Here is an 18,836-nt window from a genome sequence, read left to right as displayed (position 1 = left end):
AGAATGCTGGAATATTTCCTCTACCTACTATTCCATCTACAAAGGCAAAAGCAAAACATTTTTTTAGTTATTAGAAATGCTGGTTTTAGAATTAATTTGACTGCTTCCTTGTAGTGCATGACGTCTATAGCCTATATTTTTTGTTATGACTAATGGTATTGGCAATGAATCTGATCGAAGAGAGTTTTTCTAAACATGTATGCAAGAAAACATTGATATCTGCTTGTAATCCACTATGGTTGCCTCTGGGCTGAAGAGCAACCTATAAATCCTTGCTATGTACATATGAGAGTAGAATAAGGCAGCCTATTTAGTGTTTACCTCTTCTGGTGCTTTAAAAACAAATTGTCTTTTGGATGAAAGCTGCCCCTCTCTTCTCATTCTGGGATGTGCAGTGCTTGCAAAGACTTGGTTCCTGGCACCGGAAACCCCAGAAGCTAAGGTAGAAAGGAAAAGCATCAGCAAAACTAGTTAACTATATGCTTTGGAAAATTAGGACAAGAAAAATGTATTTTAAGAGTTATTCACTGTGGGTATTTCTGGCACTAAGAGCACAATCACACATCATACCCTTGCAAACACTTTCTCTGTTTCTAGTTTCTCCATAAAGAACTTTAGGTTTTGTGAGAATGCGCAGTGTCCTCCAACAGAGACCCTTAATCACCTCAAAAGAACTTCCATTTTGAGGAATTATGAGTATTTGAAAGTAAATTTTAACAATTCCCAGTAGAGACATACCCTGTGTTAGCATCCATCTCTAAAAGTCTGCTCATTCCTTCCATAACAAAAAAGAATAATGTAAAACAGAAATACCAGAAATTAGCCCTTTGCTATGATCAGTGATGTGAGGCGGTCATTTTTTCACTATTATATTTTCTGTGGAACTTTTTCTGCTTTTAGGAATGCATTATTCCATAAGATTAATTTGTAACATAATGAAAGAACACAATACAAATTAAATTGGCCAACTTGAATGGATACAGTGCTAGCCAAATCTAAAATAAAACTTGTAATTTATTTTTTTCCAGGTTATTACCCTAAGAAGCACATGCATTTATGCACACAGCTCTTCAATATGTTAACAGTTCCCAGTGCCTTCATTTTTTTCTTAATTTAAATAATGTAAGAGAAGTGCATACTATTGAGTTGTCATATTTTAAAATATTTACATGTATTCCAACAAAAACAGTTTCCAAATAAAGGTATGAATGGTTTGAATGACATGCATTTATTTATAATATTTTCATACCACTTAATATACTAAAATCCATAAGCAGTTCACATTAAAAATACAATAGAATAAAGGAACAAAATAACATATTAAAAATTTGTTTCAACAAGGTAACAAGCAGGGCAGTAATTTAATCCTTTATAGGTCAGGGAAGGCCTGCATGAACAGATATGTTTTCAAGAGGTGTTTGAAAGTTGCCAGTGTTTCTATGCCACCACGCATAGGAGAGTGCTCCTATGCCGAAGGATGATACACTGAGAAGGCTCACTTTGTGCCATGACTTGGTGACACTCCATTGGTTGCAGAATGATCAGTAAGATCTCCTCAGAAGATCTCAGGGGGTGTTTGGGTATATATAGGGGGAGGTAATCAGCTATTATCCTGGTCCCAAGTTGTTTAGGGCTTTGTCTGTCAACAACAAAACTTTTAACATGGCTCAGTGGCTAATAGGGAGCTGGTAAAGTTCTTTTTAACACAGGTGTAATATGTATATACGTAGATGTTCCACTGAACACCCTAGTGTCTGCATTCTGCACCAGCTGCAACTTCTGAATCATGCACAAGAGCAGCCCTACATAGAGCATATTACAGTATAATCATGAGATTAATAGTGTATGGATCACAGCGCTAGGCTATCTCTAGGCATATTGGACACACTAGCCAAAGTTGGTACTGGATGCTCGGGGCCATTGAGGACACCTGAGCCTTGGAGAAGAAAGACGGATCCAGGAGAATCCTCAAATAATTTGGGGCAGCGTATTATCAGCATGCTGATAACACCCAGTACATTCTGAATCAGTGCCTAGATGCAGTTATGGGTTAAATGAGGGCTAAAAAACTCATTTAATCACTTAGAATGCAATCTCATACCTACTTACTTAGGTAAGTGAACTCCAAGGGGTTTACCTCTGAGCAAACATGCATACAATTGCACTGTAACTATCCTTTATTGAATCTTACCCCCAAATATGTAATATTTCAGCTCAACAACTTTTTGCGATTTGATTTTTTTACCCACGTATTTATATGACATGTAGAAGAATCATCACAGTCATTTAGTAGCGAAAATTAAAGTTAAAAAACGCTAAATCAGATCTCCATCTGGTTCAGGGCAGCCCAGAGTTTCATTTCCTAGAAAACCCACATCACTGATTGTGATAGCTAAGAATGACCATTCCAAATATATTAACTAGAAGAACACAAAATAAACTATCAAGGAAAGTTGCAGAATTTTCTTCCAGGGAAACTTTCGAGGAAAAATTAGATAGGCATCTATTGAGCAAAATTCCATATATGGGCACAATCAGGGGAGCGTAACCTGTAGCCCCGCATGGGTGCCCTGACCTCCCCACCACCAAGTTTATTTATTTATTGCATTTATATACCGCCCCATAACCAAAGCTCTCTGGGCGGTTTACAAAAGTTAAAAACAGTGAACATTAAAAACAAATATAAAAATTTAAAACCATCAAAAGCATAAAAACAACAACATCTATTTAAAACAACTATTCTGGGGTCAGTTAAAAACTCAGCATATGTGGTTCACTGCCTGGGAGAAGAGAAAAGTCTTGACCTGGGGCCAGAAAGATGAGAGTGTTGGCACCAGGCGAGCCTTGTTGGGGAGACCATTCCATAACTGGGGGGCCACCACTGAAAAGGCCCTCCCTCTCCCTTGTTGTCATCCTCCGAGCTTCCCTCGGAGTAGGATCTTAGATGCTGAGCGTAGTGTACGGGTAGCTTCATACCAGGAGAGGCGTTCTGTCAGGTATGGTGGTCCCAAGCCATGTAAGGCTTTATAGGTTAAAACCAGCACCTTGAATTGGGCTCAGAAACATATAGGCAGCCAATGAAAGCAGGCCAGAGCCGGTCTTAGGTGCTTGAACCTTCTGGTTCTGGTTATCAATCTGGCCGCTGCATTTTGCACAAGCTGCAGCTTCTGAACCGTCTTCAAAGGCAGCCCCATTGCAGTAATCTAATTTAGAGGTTACCAGAGCATGGACAACTGAAGCGAAGTTATCCCTGTCCAGTTAGGGGTGTAGCTGAGCCACCAACCAAAGCTCATAGAAGGCACTCTGTGACACTGGGGCCACCTGAGCCTCAAGTGACAGAAATGGTTCTAGGAGAACCCCCAAGCTATGAACCTGCTCCTTCAGAGGGAGTGCAACCCCATCCAGAACAGGTTGAACACCCACTATCCGGTCAGAAGAACCACCCACTAACAGCATCTCAGTCTTATCTGGTTTGAGTTTCAGTTTATTAGCCCTCATCCAATTCTCCTCGCCCATTTCCCCGCTGCCTGCATTCTCCTCTCCATCCCCCAAAGATCCTCATACAGATCACTTTTCCTGCTGTTGCTAACAGGAAAGAAAGATCTCTATCAAGATCACCGGGATGTGTGAACATCTATGCGTGAAAGTATGTATGTACGCACATGTGACCCCCAATTCCTGAAGCCCTTGGGGCTGAAAATGTTGTGCACCCAAAAAAACCCATGGAAACTTTATGCATTCGGGGGCAGAAACTGAGCATACCCAGCGCCACGACATCCTGTGACGTAGGTGGAGCTTGCAGTCCTGTCAGAAGCAGGAACAGAACTTCCCAAACTCAAGCACATATATCTGTGTGGACTCAGGTATGAATAGCAACAAAGCTCCTTCCACTCTCTCAACTCCCCTTGTTTGATATGGGGTTATGTTGCCTCATACAAGGATGGATGACACAGTATGTTTTATGATGGTTTTAATTTTTGTGAACCGCCCAGAGAGCTTCGGCTATTGGGTGGTATAAAAATGTAATAAATAAATTAATATGAGTTTTGAAAGGAGTCTGCAAAGGGCTCACTCCTTAGGTTAAAATGCTTAATAAATATGAAGATCCATGCTTTGAAATATTAAGAAAAACACAAACTTTTCCCACTTAGTTCATTTACGTAAGTTAAAATGGAAAGAAAAATAGGATCTTGCCTGCAGAAGAGGCTGCTCTGTTATTAAGTGGGCCAGCCCAGCCACCCTGTACTCTGGCTCTTCGTCTTTTATCTTCCATTCTTTTTGTTCTTCACACTATATTCCAGACCCTAATGCAAAGGATTTATTTTTCTTTCCTGTTTCAAAATGTAAGGAAAAGGCTTTAAAGCAATTCAGATATTCACATTAAAATGCCTGTAGCTTCTACAAAGGTGGTGGAGCACAGCACTTAACAGCATGGCCTATGAACTGCAAATCCCTAGTTCAAATATTATCACAGGCCAAAACCCTCACCTCACTTATCTGGAAGTAAGCCTCATTGAACTCAATTGTTAAAGCCATCCAAATTGGTGGCCATTACCACACCTTGTGGTAGTGAGTTCCATAGTTTAACCCTTTTGAGCAGACACATATAAGATTGTTCCATTAAATCAGAATCCATGAAACTGTTATTTGGCCTCAGGCAACCTACTTCAGTCTCTGCACCCAACCATATGCCATAATGTAACAATAATATTGTATTCTGTTGCTAAGGAGTCAAGACAAAAATTTGGTCTTACCAATTCCCATGCACTGCTGCAGTGTTTTATCACTAGCCCTTGGAAGTGAGGTTAATTCTGTTACCACACTTTTAAAACTTAGCTCATCGTGATAACTGTGTCCATGCTGGTTTCCAAATATATAAGTAATGTTATTTAAAAACCACTTCCCTGTTGTTTTTTAAATGGATTACCCAGTTGTATACACATGTATACAATCCCTACAAAACAACAACATCTGAGGATGCCCCCCAAAGTTAAACAAAACAAGAGCCAAGCTGTATCAGACCAAAGGGCTATCTAGCCCACTGTTCATAAAGTGGCCAACCAGATGGGAAGTCCACAAGAACAGGAGTGCAACTGCACCCTCTGCCTAGTGTTCCCCAGCAACTGTCATACAGGGGCATACGGCCTATGATACTGGAAACAGCATTTAGCCATCAGGCCCAGTAAACATTGATAGCCTTATTCTTCATGAATTTATCCAGCACCATTTTTAAAGCCATCCAAATTGGTGGCCATTACCATATCTTGTGGTAGTGAGTTCCACAGTTTAACTCTGCTCTGTGTGAAGGACTTCCTTTCATCTGTCCTGAATCTCCCACCAATCAGCTTCGTGGGATGACCCCGGGTATTGGTATTATGAAAGCGGGAGAAAAAGGTCTCCCAATTCACGCTCTCCACACCACGCATAACTTTGTACACACCTCCATCATGTCTCCCCTTACTCGCCTTTTCTCTAAGCTTAAACATCTCCAAACAGTTCCGTTACTATCCCCCCACCCCTGCCCCGAAAAGAAGAGCTTGGGGCCAGCCTTCCCCAACTCCCAGGACACCAACAAAGCTACCTCCATAGCTGGCTGGGGATACTGGGGGTTACAGTTCAACACACATCTGGAGGGCGCCGGATTGGGGAAGGCCGGCTCAGGCTCTGTAACAAGACACCGGCGGCGGCAGCAGCGCCGCTTTCTCGTCGTCTCTTCCGGCCTTGCACAAAGCTCTCCTCCCTCCTTCCGTATTTCTCCACTTCACCCGACGCTCCCCCCTATTTCTTCCCGCCCTCCTTTCGATCCACCCCCACCCACCTCCGCCGGACAACCCAGACACTCACCCAGCACAAAACACAGCTGCCCCTTCGCCTCAGGCTGGACACCCCCCCTCACCAAGTGAACCCGTCCGGCCGCCCCCTCCTGCGCGCGCACACTCAGCGACACGCCTCCTTCCCCCCGCCGTACGAATCGGAAAGGGGAGGCCCGCCCACGCGATCGCTCCCGCCAAGCCATCCATTGGACCATGTGCTGCGGCCAATCCCGATCCCCGCCACGCCCACTCTCCCGCTCTGTAGTTTATTTGTTGGGGCTTGGAAGAAAAGCTTTCAGTCGGAGGCAGAGGTTGCTGTAGGCTACTCCATCTTCTGGGAAATCCCACTGAGCCCGATGGCCCACAATCCCAGAGAGCAACCAGTGCCATTGGGAAGCTAAGCAGGCCATGAGGGCAACAGCACCCTCTAGCTGTTACTCCCCAGCGAATGATATTTCGAGGCATGATTTCTTTGACCCACGAAGGAGGAAGAAAGTTGCTGGAGACAGCATATAGCTATCATGCTGAGTTGCCACTGTTAATCTTACAATAGGGCTTACTCTATTTCTTCTTCTTTTAAATCAATACAGCAAGGGGTCTTGTGGAACCTTAAAGAGGAACAAATTTATTTTGGCATAAGCTTTAGTTGACGCCGACTCACCCACTTCATCAGATTCCCTTAATGTTTAGGGTTGCTATATTCTGAATCCACAAAACTGGGACAATATAGTGGGGGTGGGGGTGGGGCTAGGATCTTTTAAAAAAAAAAAAACCTGAGCAATACGTAAAGGGAAGAAAGAGAGCTATCTAAGCTTTAGTTGTCTAACACTGCAATCCTATGTGTCTACTCAGAAACAAATCCTATTAAATTAAATAGGACTTATTCCCAGGTAAATATGCCTAGGATTGCAGCCTAAAGTACTTAAGCACCTGCAAATAAATAGGCAAAGAACAGTTTAAGCAAACAAACAGAAAAAATGAGACTAAATTACATTTCTCCACTAGTTCTCAAAAGCTAGAACAGACTTCAATATGGAGACTTACACTCCCCTAAGCAGGCTCAGGGCACCATTTTGGAGATTGGAATTTCTCCGGCGGCTGGAACAGGAATCAGGGATTCTTGACTGACTGGCCGGGACATTTTAGAAATGCTTGCAAACAGTGACGTTCCCGGTTTTCCAGGATGTATGGCAACCCTATTGATGTTGTAATCTGGGACAGGCATATGTAAGGTTTGTTAAACAAAGAAGCAAGAGCTAAACATTCAGAGAAATTTGTTTATTTTAAATTTTAAGTTTTACAGAATGGGTTAGAAAAGCAATCAGTTACATAGCCATGCCAGCAATCTCAAATACCCTACCCCCACTTCCAAATAGTCATAAGAGTAGCTTTATATAGCTAAAATCCAGTGCCTTTCAAGTAACTCTCTACTAAAAAATGCAAGCACATTCTGTAACAAAACTTGTTTCTCATTCCTGATCAGCACCATTGCATCGGTTTTCATTTATTCTCTATGTACAATAATGTTTAAACACACATTTAACTCTCAAATCTGAGCCTTACATTATTCCTCCAAGGGTAGTATAAGGGATTGAGATTACACATTTTCTAGCATCAATAAATGTGCTCAAACTAACACACAAGAGTGATTGTTCCGTACATATTCTGTTGACAAAGGCAACTGATCTCAAGACAAAACTAAGTGGAATGATAGGAGGCAACTACTTCTTTCTCCATTCACCCCAGAGTTAGCGTTCTTCAGCTACCACTAGCTTTTATTGTTCACGCACATTTGAAATTCTTTGCTCTCAACACTGAGCTCATTTACAGCTGATCATGTGCTGTAGTGATAAATTTGTTTTCAGCAAAGAATGGAACCATTTTAAGTCATAGCATTATCTTTTATTTCAGTTGAAAACCCAAATTTGGCTATGCTCGAGGAAAGGAAACACTGGGATTTGAAGATGAAAACATTAATTTTTCATATGGTCTCAAAGATGCAGTTTTTCACTTAACTGAGAGTCAATATACATGTGACAAAGAATTTTACTACCAGCTTTTTCAAGCAATGTATTTCAAATATCAGTATTCTAAGCTTGAAGCCAAAAGGGTTCTTGTGTAAAAGGAGGGAAGATGTTACCCTTCCTCCCACCGCTTCCCCCTCCTGTTCTAACCTTCTATACCACATCCTACACCAGGCTGAAAAGCCCCATGACCCTCAAAAGCAGCCAGGCGGTGATGACGATGCAGAAAAGCCCACTTGCATATGTGGAATTGCACAAGCACAACTTTGGACCCAAGTCACAGTCATTTATAGGGTAACTGCTAAGCTGCAGGATACATAAATTGTTTGCATCTGTTACTGCAATCTGTAACATTTCTCTTCCAACTGCTTGATATACACCTCCTTGCCCGGCCACCCACAAGACACCATTTATTAAGAAGATTCTCATTTGTTAAAATAACCTATTGTCAACATATGAATTCTATGCAACCATCAAATTAAGCCCTTTCACTTAAACTTCACAAAGTTAACAGAATTGTTTCAAATTTATAATCTTTAAGAGTACTCTAAAGTTGTGGGGGTAGTGGCAGCATCTGCAAAGAATGTTCTACTACGTTTCCACAGCTCATGTTTTACCACAAGGTGAAACTTTAAAAAGTCTCCATTCCCTCAGCTTCACTTAATACCAATAATGTTGGGTTCAATTACAGAATACCTCCTTTCCCCCACCTCCACCAAATGGTCCAAAAGAGATCTACATAGGAGTTGGATGCCTGAAGATAGCCATCATATGCTTCTGCTGATAATACAAATATATTACGGCCAATGTATGATAGGGAAAAATACTTGTCCAAATCCAGTGTGTAATTTCTTGCAATGTAAAAATTAGTGACAATAGGTTTTAGTTAAGAAGATACTTTATGGATTAGTCTGTTACAAACACTGCTGGTGTTCTTTTGCAAACTCCAATAATGTTCTATTTCATCTTCCATCAAATTTCGCACACCGACATCATTTTCCAAACCATGCTGTTGTTAAATACATTTCAGAATAGCTAGTAAGTAGGAGTACAAATTACAGTTCAAGTTAATTCTAAAATAATGGTGCAGAACAGCAGAGAAAATCTACAAGTAGATAATTGCTTTTCCTGTGCTCCACATTCAATTTTCTCTTAGTTCACATTGGTCTCTGGTCCCCTCAAAAAACCCACGTCAAATAATTTAAGACATGACAAAGTATTTGGTGCTTGAATGTCGATACAAAACTGCCAAGGATACTAGTTTTCCTTTAGTTTCTTCAGACTACGAGCTCTTGTTTTTAAGGCTCCTTCTCTAACCATTTTTGCTACATACCACTTTGGAACTAGGTTGGCCAACCAGACCTAAGAAATGAAGAGAGAAAGAGACTCATTATCAAGGCACTAAAGAGCAGGATTTCAATATGATAATTAAGTGAAAACAAGTTACAATAACTTCTCTCCAAAATTCTAAAGTCACAACTGTCTTTCCTCAGATAGCACATATAATAAGAGTGATCAACTTTGAATAATACATACCAAAAAGTCATGAGCTGGGTACCCAAAAGTTCGGGACTCAAGGCCAACCGTGTTGAGGGCATATTTTACGTAATTTTCAGGAGTAGGAATAAAAGTGCTTGATTTCCAGATCTTAGCTAATTTTGTAACCACAAAATATGGCAGAACACTCTGAAAAGAAGAGAGAACACACTGTTTTTTGTTTTGATATGCTAGCTATTTGTATGCCTAATATTTCACAAAGAAAGGAAATAGCAAATCTTAATCAATCTACAGTTTTCACCATAGATTTTAAAATACAAAAATGAATTTATTATTACTTTAGACATTTTCATACTGCTTTTTCATGTAACCCTGAAAGTGGCTTACCCAAAATCATTAAACGATTAGTAAATTATAACACTTAATTCCTCTCACTGAAGACTTCTTCAAACATGACTACCAACACTCATCTGAACTCCTAAGTCATCTCCAATAGCCACCATCCATTGCCAATATGGCTACAAGAAAACCTGACAGATAACAGTTGCAGGGTATAGGGCTTGTGTGTGTAAAACAAGGTGATAACATTCTTCAGCTAGCCCTCATAGTTTGGATTTTCCTGCTGTTTCTTAAATCTGTGTTAGACCTGATATAAAATAGCTTCCCCATTCCCCTAAAATATAATAATTTGGACAGTTAAAATCTATACTTGTAAGTTTCCATTATATTCACCTTAATACATGGGCTAATTTGATCTTGTTCATAGGGAGGAATGGGCCTTACACTTAGGTGTATTTTGTTTAGATGATTTATACCAGGGGCACACAATCCATGGTCCGTGGCTGCATGAAGCCTGTGGGTTATTCCCAGTATAACCCGTAACAACAGCACCCCACACACTTTTTCCTGGTGCCCAGGTGATCTCCTGCTAGCCTTTCCTCCCAGATTCCACTCCCTCTCCCCACAGGGAAAAGCTCTCATCTCTAATCAACTGCTAATTGAAGATAAGAGTTTTTCCCTGCTGGGAAGATGGGGCAAGAGATGGGGATGCTGCTGCTGAGTGATTTAAGTCCTACTTATTTCTGAGACTTGTCCTGCTTGCTTCTGAGGAGACATGCTGTTCATACTTACTTCTGAGGAGACATGCAGAAGCTTGGTATTTGGGATGTTATTTTGATAGTGTTGCTGAATAGTTCAGTCCTGCTTACTTATGAATAGAAAAAGGTCCCCCACCCTACTAGTGACAGCAAAGAAACTAGGCATTCAACTAGCAGCAGTGTGTGCGTGGACACTAGGGCTAAAAAGGTTGTGCAGCCTTGATTTATTACCTGCTTTTTGCTCTTATAAGCTGTTGTCTTAAAGGTTTGCTTAAAATCTACAGCAGATTAATACAATGGTTTAGTTTCACTGTGGTTTAATATGCCACAGAGAAGCGAGTTACAATGAGAGGCATAGAGTTAGATGAAGCTTGATATGCGCACGGATATGCATGTTCATTGTGGTTTACTCAGCTAGTATAGGATTAAAGTGACCTAAGAATGTATTGCTCAGCTACAGCACTGGGTGGCACCAAAGAACAAGCCATTGAATACCACAACTGAGCTAAAAGTAGTTCAGCCATTGCATTATACACCTTGGGCCTCAAAACAAGTCTTTCTAACTCTGATATATGCTTCTTTAAGTACACATTTGGTGCTAGAATATCTTTCTATATTGCCTTTCTCCAATTAAATATTTAACATTTCATTCATTAGTTTTCTAAAGAATACTACTTAGGTGTTAATTACCACACGCACACGCACACACACACACACACACACACACACACACGCAAAGGTAAAGAAAGAACCTGTAGCCCTATGTTTGTCTAACTTTTTAAAAATGATTAACATTAAAAATAAACAAGTAAAGTTATCTACCTTACTTTAATCTCTACCTATAAAGCTGAAAATATGTGTGCGGGATATATTCCTGGAAATGTCTACCCACTTCCAGATGAGTTAGAAACTTGAAATTTAACACTGTGACAGGTCTGGCTGTACAATGTACCAGAAAAATCTAAAAACACAAATTTTGGGGGTATTTAGATTGGAGGCTTACAATCTAAAATCACATTAAAACATATGAAGGGGGAAAGGGGTTCACAAAGCAGAAATAAGAGAAAAATCATAGTAATAAGAACAGTAAATCAAGCTAAAATACCAAAAGCTATTGAAAATAAATGAGTTTTCAAATGCGTTTTAAAATCTACAATGGAACTCGTGGTACATAGTTGCTCTGGAAGAGCATTCCAAACAAATGGGGCAGCCAGAGAGAATGGGCGAAACTGGGCAAGAGAAATAGAAACTCTTGGGAGGGAGAGCAACATAACATTTGAAGAACGGAGGGTACAAGGGGGATGGTAAAGTGAAATGAGAGAAGAAAGATAAGAAGGTGCAAGACCGTGACACGCTTTGAATGTCAGCAAAAGAAGCTTATACTGAATTCTATATGGGATCGGAAGCCAATGAAGAGATTTCATCAAAGGAGAAACATGGTCAAAACGACGAGCCAAGAAAATAATCTTGGCTGCAGGATGGTGAAGAGAGACCAAAGAGGAGAGATGAGCATAAGGAAGACCAGTCAAAAGAAGATTACAAAAGTCCAAACGGGAGATAACCAATGCATGGACAAGGGTCTTAGCAGAAGATTCAGATAAGAACGGACAGATCCTAGCAATGTTATATAGGAAAAAACGGCAGGACTTGGCTACAGCCTCAATATGTGAGAAAGAAAGTGAAGAATCAAAAATGAAGCCAAGACTACGAGCTTCTTCCACCAGATAAAGCGTAACATTATTAACAGTAACAAAAAATGAAGAGCGAGGGGACGGTTTGGGAGGGAAGACAAGCAAAACTGTTTTCGCCATGTTTAGTTTTAAGCGACACTGAAGCATCCAGGCTGAGATATCAGAGATCCTAGCCTGAACGTCAGAAGAAAGTTCGGGAGAAGAGAGATACAATTGTGTATCGTCTGCATACAGGTGATATTGGAGGCCATGAGACTGAATAAGATTACCTAACAATAACATGTATAAAGAGAACAACAAAGGGCCAAGTACTGAGCCCTGTGGCACCCCAACTTGAAGGGGAAAAGAAGACAAGTGGCCATTAGCACATACGCTAAATGAGCGACCTGCGAGATAGGAGGCAAATGCTTACTTCCCCTCCTTCGCAATGCTACTCCTCAATCCTGTATCGAACAGCAGCATCAGCAATGAGAGGAGGGAAGAGTCTCTCAGAGGGCGTGGGCACCTGTGGGCTGCCAAAGACATGCTGGGAGGTGTAGTACTGGCAGGCAGAGAGGCTGATTTTAAATAAACCGTGGGTTAGCAAACCAGGTCACTATCTTAACTCATCCCCCACTTTCCTGACCTCTCACTAACTGTCTTAGTTCTCCTTCTTCCTGACTTTCTCCAACTATCTCGCCCACCATTCTATTCTAGGCTCACCTATCAGTCATTTCTCCATTCACTCTTCTGTTTCAATGGTATAGTCAGGCCTTTACATAAAAATCATAAACTTTATTCAGTAATTCCTGCATCTGTCTTGCAATGTTGTGGTTTAGTTACAACATGGAAAATGCAGCATAAAAAAAATCTCAAGTTAAAAGGCCTTTGGGGGGGGGGAATCATTTGACACTGGAAAGCCATTAATGCAGTCAAACCCGCCTGGGAAAAAGAAATCCATAAGCGGGGTGCCACAACTATGAAGGCCCGCTCCCCAGTTGTCTCCCACCACACTTCAGATGGTGTTCAAAGATTAAAATGTTATTCAGGGACCTAGCCTTTTGCCTACAACTCCCAGCATGCCATGGAAAACTTAATGAGCTTTGGCGGACATCATCTGGAAGTGGCTTGCCATCCTGGGCCTGAAGGGAGAGCTCGTGGGGCCAGCTGCCTTGGTCACTAGACATCAGCAGGCGTTAGGAAGGAAGGAGGGTGCAGCTCCAGGTCCATCGCCAACAGGAATGACTGAGCTAACATTCAGCCAGCCGGCTTGCTCCTTCACAGCTTACAGGCACAGCTTGCACAATGCAGCTTGGCCAGACTTCACTTCCCATGAGCTTCAGCAACAGGGGTTCCATCGGGCAAGTTGGGCACCACAGCAAAAAGCATGCCGGGAGTTGTAGGTTTCATTTTCTGCAGGGACAAGGAAAATCATGGCAGCAGCTTCTTCCTCAGGCTTGAGTAGGCCCGACTAAGGGGGACAAGGCAGGACCCAGCGCTTCGGTACAGTGTCCTGCTGGAGCACTTGGTCAGTGAGAAGCTCGGGACAAGGCAGGCGCAGGCCTCTGACTCAGCCGCCTGCCAAGAGCCCCAAGCAGAAGATGGTTGAGCGAGCCATGGATAGGGTGACCATATGGAAAGGAGGACAGGGTTCAGGTATCTTTAACAGTTGTATAGAAAAGGGAATTTCATCAGGTGTCATTTGTATGCATGCAACACCTGGTGAAATTCGTTCTTTGTCACAATGGTTAAAACTGCAGGAGCCCTGCACTCTTTTGTATCTGGTCATGGAGAGCTTCGGCTTCAAGGTGGCCCTGGCCTGCGTCGAGGATGAGAGAGAGAGAGAGAGAGAGAGAGAGAGAGAGAGAGAGAGAGAGAGAGAGAGAGAGAGAGAGAAATGAATTTAATTCATTTTAAAGTTACCTCACAGGCCTAGCACCAGCCTACCTTGCGGGGTTGTTGTGAGGGTGAGAGAGGAAAAAAAGAAAAGAATTTAATTTGTTTAAAGGTGAACTCACAGGCCTATCACTTGCCTACTACTTTAAGATAACATATATCTTAGGGGGCCTGAACAATGCTGGGTATATCAGTGTAGTATACGACCACATGCCTAGGTTTGGCAAAATGTTTGTCTTGGTACAGTCTCCAAAGAACAAAACATATTCTGCAGAAAAAAATCTTATCATCTACCTTAAGGCCCTGTCACTTAATTCAAGGACAAGGGGATCATCATATCTTGAAACTTTCTAACTGGGATCCTTATTTTCTGTTGTGTAATGAATTGTTCACTGTAATGTAAACATGGCTTTACTTACAGCCTCATGTCATGTGTGCTGTGTGCCTCTAAACTCCACAGTGCCTTCTGATTAGTTTGTGTACATGTACCTTGTGAGTCTTGAAGAAAAATACATTATATTTTCAATCCATTTCTCGGTGGTCTGCAAACAGTTTAAATAATAGAATACAGTACAAAAAAGGGTAATATAAGCATCAGGTTGAAACAAATAGTTTTTAGTTAAGATGGAGCTGTTTCTTATTTACATGCTTTTACTGCATGTGCTCTGTGACCAGTTTTTGTATGCTACTGATATTTTATTTTAAATTTATATGGGGGGGGGTGAGAGAGAGAGAGATTGATTTTGCATTTTATGTTAAGAAAAATGGAGTAGAAATTATTAAAATAAAAGGTTTCTTTTGTGGGAGGAGTACAGTGTTGTATTATTTAAACTGTTAGTGCAGTTCATATCTTCTTTAATAAAAGGGACTTTTGGATATGACATCAGTGTAGTGATAAGTAAGTAAATTAAATGAATGAATGAACAGATGAACTTCTTTAGGCAAAGGCATTCCAAAAGTTGGCACTGCAAATGAGAAGGCCCTAATTCTAATGACTGCTCACTAAATTTCATTCAGCAATAACACCTACGGCAAGGCCTCAGATTTTGAAGTTAATTGTCACCATCACTTTATGTTAATTCCACAATAGTAGGGATAACAGAATGGAACAATTCCACTCACCTGTATAATGACACCTTTTTTTGAGTATTCCGCATTGATACCCTGAGAGAAGAAATCCACAAAAACCTAAAGATATGCAAAAGGAACAGTGCATTACGAATACAATATATGCAGGTACACATAAACATATAATTTTTCATTTATGTTAAGTCACTGAAAAAGACTAAATCCCACATCTTACAAATATAGGCTTAGGAAGAACATAGCAGTCCAAGCTGTAACTGTGTGTATAAAAAAAAACTATACAAGAGAACTAGCACCATATCTTGGTTGATCAGGATGTTAATCTCAACACCTTCCTTCTTCCAGAGATTCCGTGGTTGTATGCTTTTTTATCTTGGCCAACTAAACCCATTCATAACCACCAATTTGTTTTCAAACAATTTTCTTTTATCTGCCTGAAACAGAAGGGGCAGAAATACCTAAGTATTGTGGCTCAAGGCTGAATATATGCCACAATTCCTTAGAAGTGCAACAATCAACTTCCTGAGAATATCAGCTTTAGAGATTATGGCGTAGTTTGCATGTAAAGCTAAACCATAGGCCTGGTTCGCACACGACGACAACCTGTTTCTTTTCAAACGCTAGGGGTGTTGCGAAAGATCCAGTGGGCTAGTCCCCATGGCCTGATTGTTCCCACTTGGTTCCTTATGCCAGTGGGAGTAACCAAACAATGCAGGGATGCTCCATCACTGGGTTGTTAAACCGCTCCCACTGGCAGGAGAAGACAAGTGGGAGTGATTTAACCATCGAGACTAGCATGCTGGCTCATTCATGACAACCAAGAGTGTTACGAAATCCTTGGTTGTCGCTGCATGTGATCCACCCTATAGTGGTGTGTTACATCCTGTTTCGACTACTGTAATAAGCTCTACCTGGGGCTGACATTGAAAACTGTTCGGAAACTTCAGTTGGTTCAGAATGCTGTGGCCAGACTTCTGACTGGGACCAGTTACAGGGTGCATGTGACTCCCTTGTTAAAACTTCACCGGCCTACGAGTCTGTTTCCAAGCACAATTCGTAGTGCTGATTATGACCTATAAAGCCCTATACAGCTTAGAACCAGGCTTCCTGAAAGACCGCCTTCTGCCATATAAGCATGCCCAGGTTTTAAATTCTTCTGAGCACACTCTTCACTTGGTTCCACCATCATGAAAGGTGCATTTGGTGGGATAAGAGAAACGGCCTTCTCAGTGGCAGCTCCCAGGCTGAGGAACTCCCTGCTGAGGAAGACTGGGTTGGCCCCCTCTCTGCTGTCATTCCACCAGCAGGCAAATACATTTTTATTCAAGCAGGTCTTTGGCATATAAGCTGGTTTGTTGCCAAAGGGTTTTTAAAATTATCTGGTTATTTAGGTGTTGCTCTTGAGTTTTTAATTTATTCTTCTATGGTATGTTTTGAGTAAGATTTTATTTTTAAACTGGATTTTCTTATTAACCATTGGGGAGTGGGCAAAAAGGCAGGATATTATATAAATAACTAGTTTTACCAGGATGACACAGAGGCTTACTTTCTCCACCTCCTCTCTCATCCAAAAAATAGTTGTGATTACCTGTTAACTCTGGTGAGTTGAAACATGCCAGTTTCATAAACCATGGTATAAATCTGGCTTGTTTCAATTAACCATAGTTAAGATTGATTACAATTTCTTCAGATTTAGATGATAAACTATGGTTACTCTAAAATGGAAACAAAAGCTTCTGAACCCCTCATCACAGCTTCACCATAGAAGCAGGGTCAAGTGGGTGAGCACGAGGCTCACTGTAGCTCATCCTTGTAATGCTAAACAATAGTTTATTGTTATGTCTGAACCAGCCCAACAGTTGGCAATGTTGACCAAAATTTCTTGAGAAACAGCTAAATGAGATTTCTAATAGTCAGAAATGGGGCCTATGTGCCATACATAGAAGGACAAGGAGCTAACTGAACAAGAACAATTCAAACTACCAAACAAAAATGAAGAATGATTAAACTTGACTTGGAATGAAGGAAAAGATGGAGGGCCTTTCAGTGCGTATTAGCTAGGCAACAAGATAGATCAATAGCTCCATCACACCTACTTCCCCCTCCCCCCGGGTTTGAGTCCATGGTTTTCCCCTCCATTTCCTTATCAAGTTTAGCTCTGGGCACTTCGTTTGTGCGTTGCTGCGCTATTTCAGCTCATGTATCTTTTCACCTGTATCACTACTATGCTGGTGAAATCTCCCGCCACACCCCTTAAGTTCTCCTTGCCCTGGTGTGTGTGTGTGTGTGTGTGTATGTTTATTTCTGGGCAAATACAATAGTAGAGCAGCCTGAAGCTGTACAATTACTGTGCCCAATCGGAGCTTCTATTTATTTATTTATTTCGAATATTTATATACCGCTTCCCATTGAAAAATTTCAGAGCGGTGTACAAGATAAAATGAAAATAAAAACAGAATAAAACAGTTAAAACAAAATTTAAAAGAAGCAAAAACAGAGATTCAAGGCTGAATATTAAGGAAAGGCTTCTTGGAATAAATATGTTTTCAGGAGGTGCCAAAAGGAGTACAAGGTTGGGGCCTGCCTGACCTCCAGAGGCAGGGAATTCCACAGGAGGGGAGCCACCACGCTGAAGGCTCTTCCCCTGGTGGATTCCAATCGGAGGAAGGATCTATGTGGAACCACCAGGAGCAGGCCCTCGGATGACCTTAGTGACCGGGCAGGTTGGTAAGGGAGAAGGTGCTCTCACAGGTATTCTGGTCCCAAGTTGTTTAGGGCTTTGTACACAAGTACAAGATGTCTCCAAAATTATCCGACAGTTTTTCAGGTATCAATGCTGTGAGCGTGTATGTCTTCCTTAATTAAACAACTCCATATTCGGAGTGGGGTAAGGGGTAGCTTTGATATTGACATCTGTGGCTAACCAAAATGCTTACAACTGTGTAATTTTTAAAGATAAAGATATGAAAATTGGAACTGTAATAACTCTTAAGGAGGGCTTTAGCCATGCCAAGTTTGAATCAGATCCCTTCATGCCTTGGTTTTTAGGGGGGGGATTATCCCCCCACAAACCATTCTTCTGACACTCCACCAATGTGAAATTCCACCTGTTTACATTTGTGGAGGATCTGTTTTCCTTTACTTTGATAATGTGCAGATGTGCATCTCCAGTTCATAAAATACGCAGATGTAAGCATTTTGGTTAATTTCCATTTAAAAAATCCTAAACAATCAAGGCATGAACAGTTCTGATTCAAACTTGGTGTGGCTAAAGCCCTCTTTAAGAGCTACCACTGTGCCAAATTTCATCTCTTTATCTTTAAAAATCACAGAGCTGTAAGCATTTTTGCTAATTTCCATAGGAATAATGTAACACTTATCAGAAAATGGAGCAGTCCACTCCAAAAATCAGTTCAGAGAAGCTAGTAAACAGAGTTCCATTTCCAATTTCAGAGCAGAGGGGACCCACTCCACACACCCCTCTTAAACAATATCTGAAGAGAAAGTATTACAATTAGTTTTTGGAGAAGTTTGTGGTCAATATTGACATGGCAATGGGAAACCAACATTGTTCTGGTCAGGAAACCTAGACATGTCTACTCAGAACCATAGAATTGAATGGGACCAAGTCCCGAGCACAGGTGGCAGCAGTCCCGCTCTTCGGAAAATCGCCCCACACTCCTCTTTTGTCAGTGAGACTGCCCTCTGGCACATATACCCTCAATAAAAACAGAATGGCAAGGACAGCAATAC

General features: G+C 41.3%; 2 protein-coding genes across 3 annotated transcripts in view; both read right to left on the bottom strand.

The window, feature by feature from the left end:
- Nucleotides 1-5,918, bottom strand: part of ALKBH3 (alkB homolog 3, alpha-ketoglutarate dependent dioxygenase) — a 28,537-nt gene extending 22,619 nt beyond the window's left edge. Inside the window, exons 1-3 of one of the 2 annotated variants that reach the window (XM_063117440.1) lie at nt 5,845-5,918; nt 4,195-4,331; nt 322-437 (exon numbers count right to left, since the gene is read on the bottom strand). In XM_063117440.1, the coding sequence (XP_062973510.1) occupies nt 322-437; nt 4,195-4,273 (195 nt within the window). In that variant the 5' untranslated portion in view covers nt 4,274-4,331; nt 5,845-5,918. Of the gene's footprint in view, nt 1-321; nt 438-4,194; nt 4,332-5,581; nt 5,648-5,844 lie in introns of those variants that run through there. The other variant, XM_063117439.1, reaches the window with a different exon arrangement.
- A 2,537-nt stretch (nt 5,919-8,455) lies between these two features.
- The window catches only part of HSD17B12 (hydroxysteroid 17-beta dehydrogenase 12), an 82,743-nt gene continuing 72,362 nt past the window's right edge, over nt 8,456-18,836 (bottom strand). The window contains exons 9-11 of the mRNA XM_063117437.1: nt 15,120-15,185; nt 9,374-9,523; nt 8,456-9,199 (exon numbers count right to left, since the gene is read on the bottom strand). Coding sequence (XP_062973507.1) covers nt 9,095-9,199; nt 9,374-9,523; nt 15,120-15,185 — 321 coding nt within the window. The 3' untranslated portion in view covers nt 8,456-9,094. The remainder of the gene's footprint in view (nt 9,200-9,373; nt 9,524-15,119; nt 15,186-18,836) is intronic.

The sequence above is a fragment of the Elgaria multicarinata genome, chromosome 2, assembly GCF_023053635.1.
Source record: "Elgaria multicarinata webbii isolate HBS135686 ecotype San Diego chromosome 2, rElgMul1.1.pri, whole genome shotgun sequence".
Classification (NCBI taxonomy): domain Eukaryota; kingdom Metazoa; phylum Chordata; class Lepidosauria; order Squamata; family Anguidae; genus Elgaria; species Elgaria multicarinata.
The sequence above is the reverse complement of the archived record's forward strand: the minus strand, read 5'-3'. Positions and strand labels throughout refer to the sequence as shown.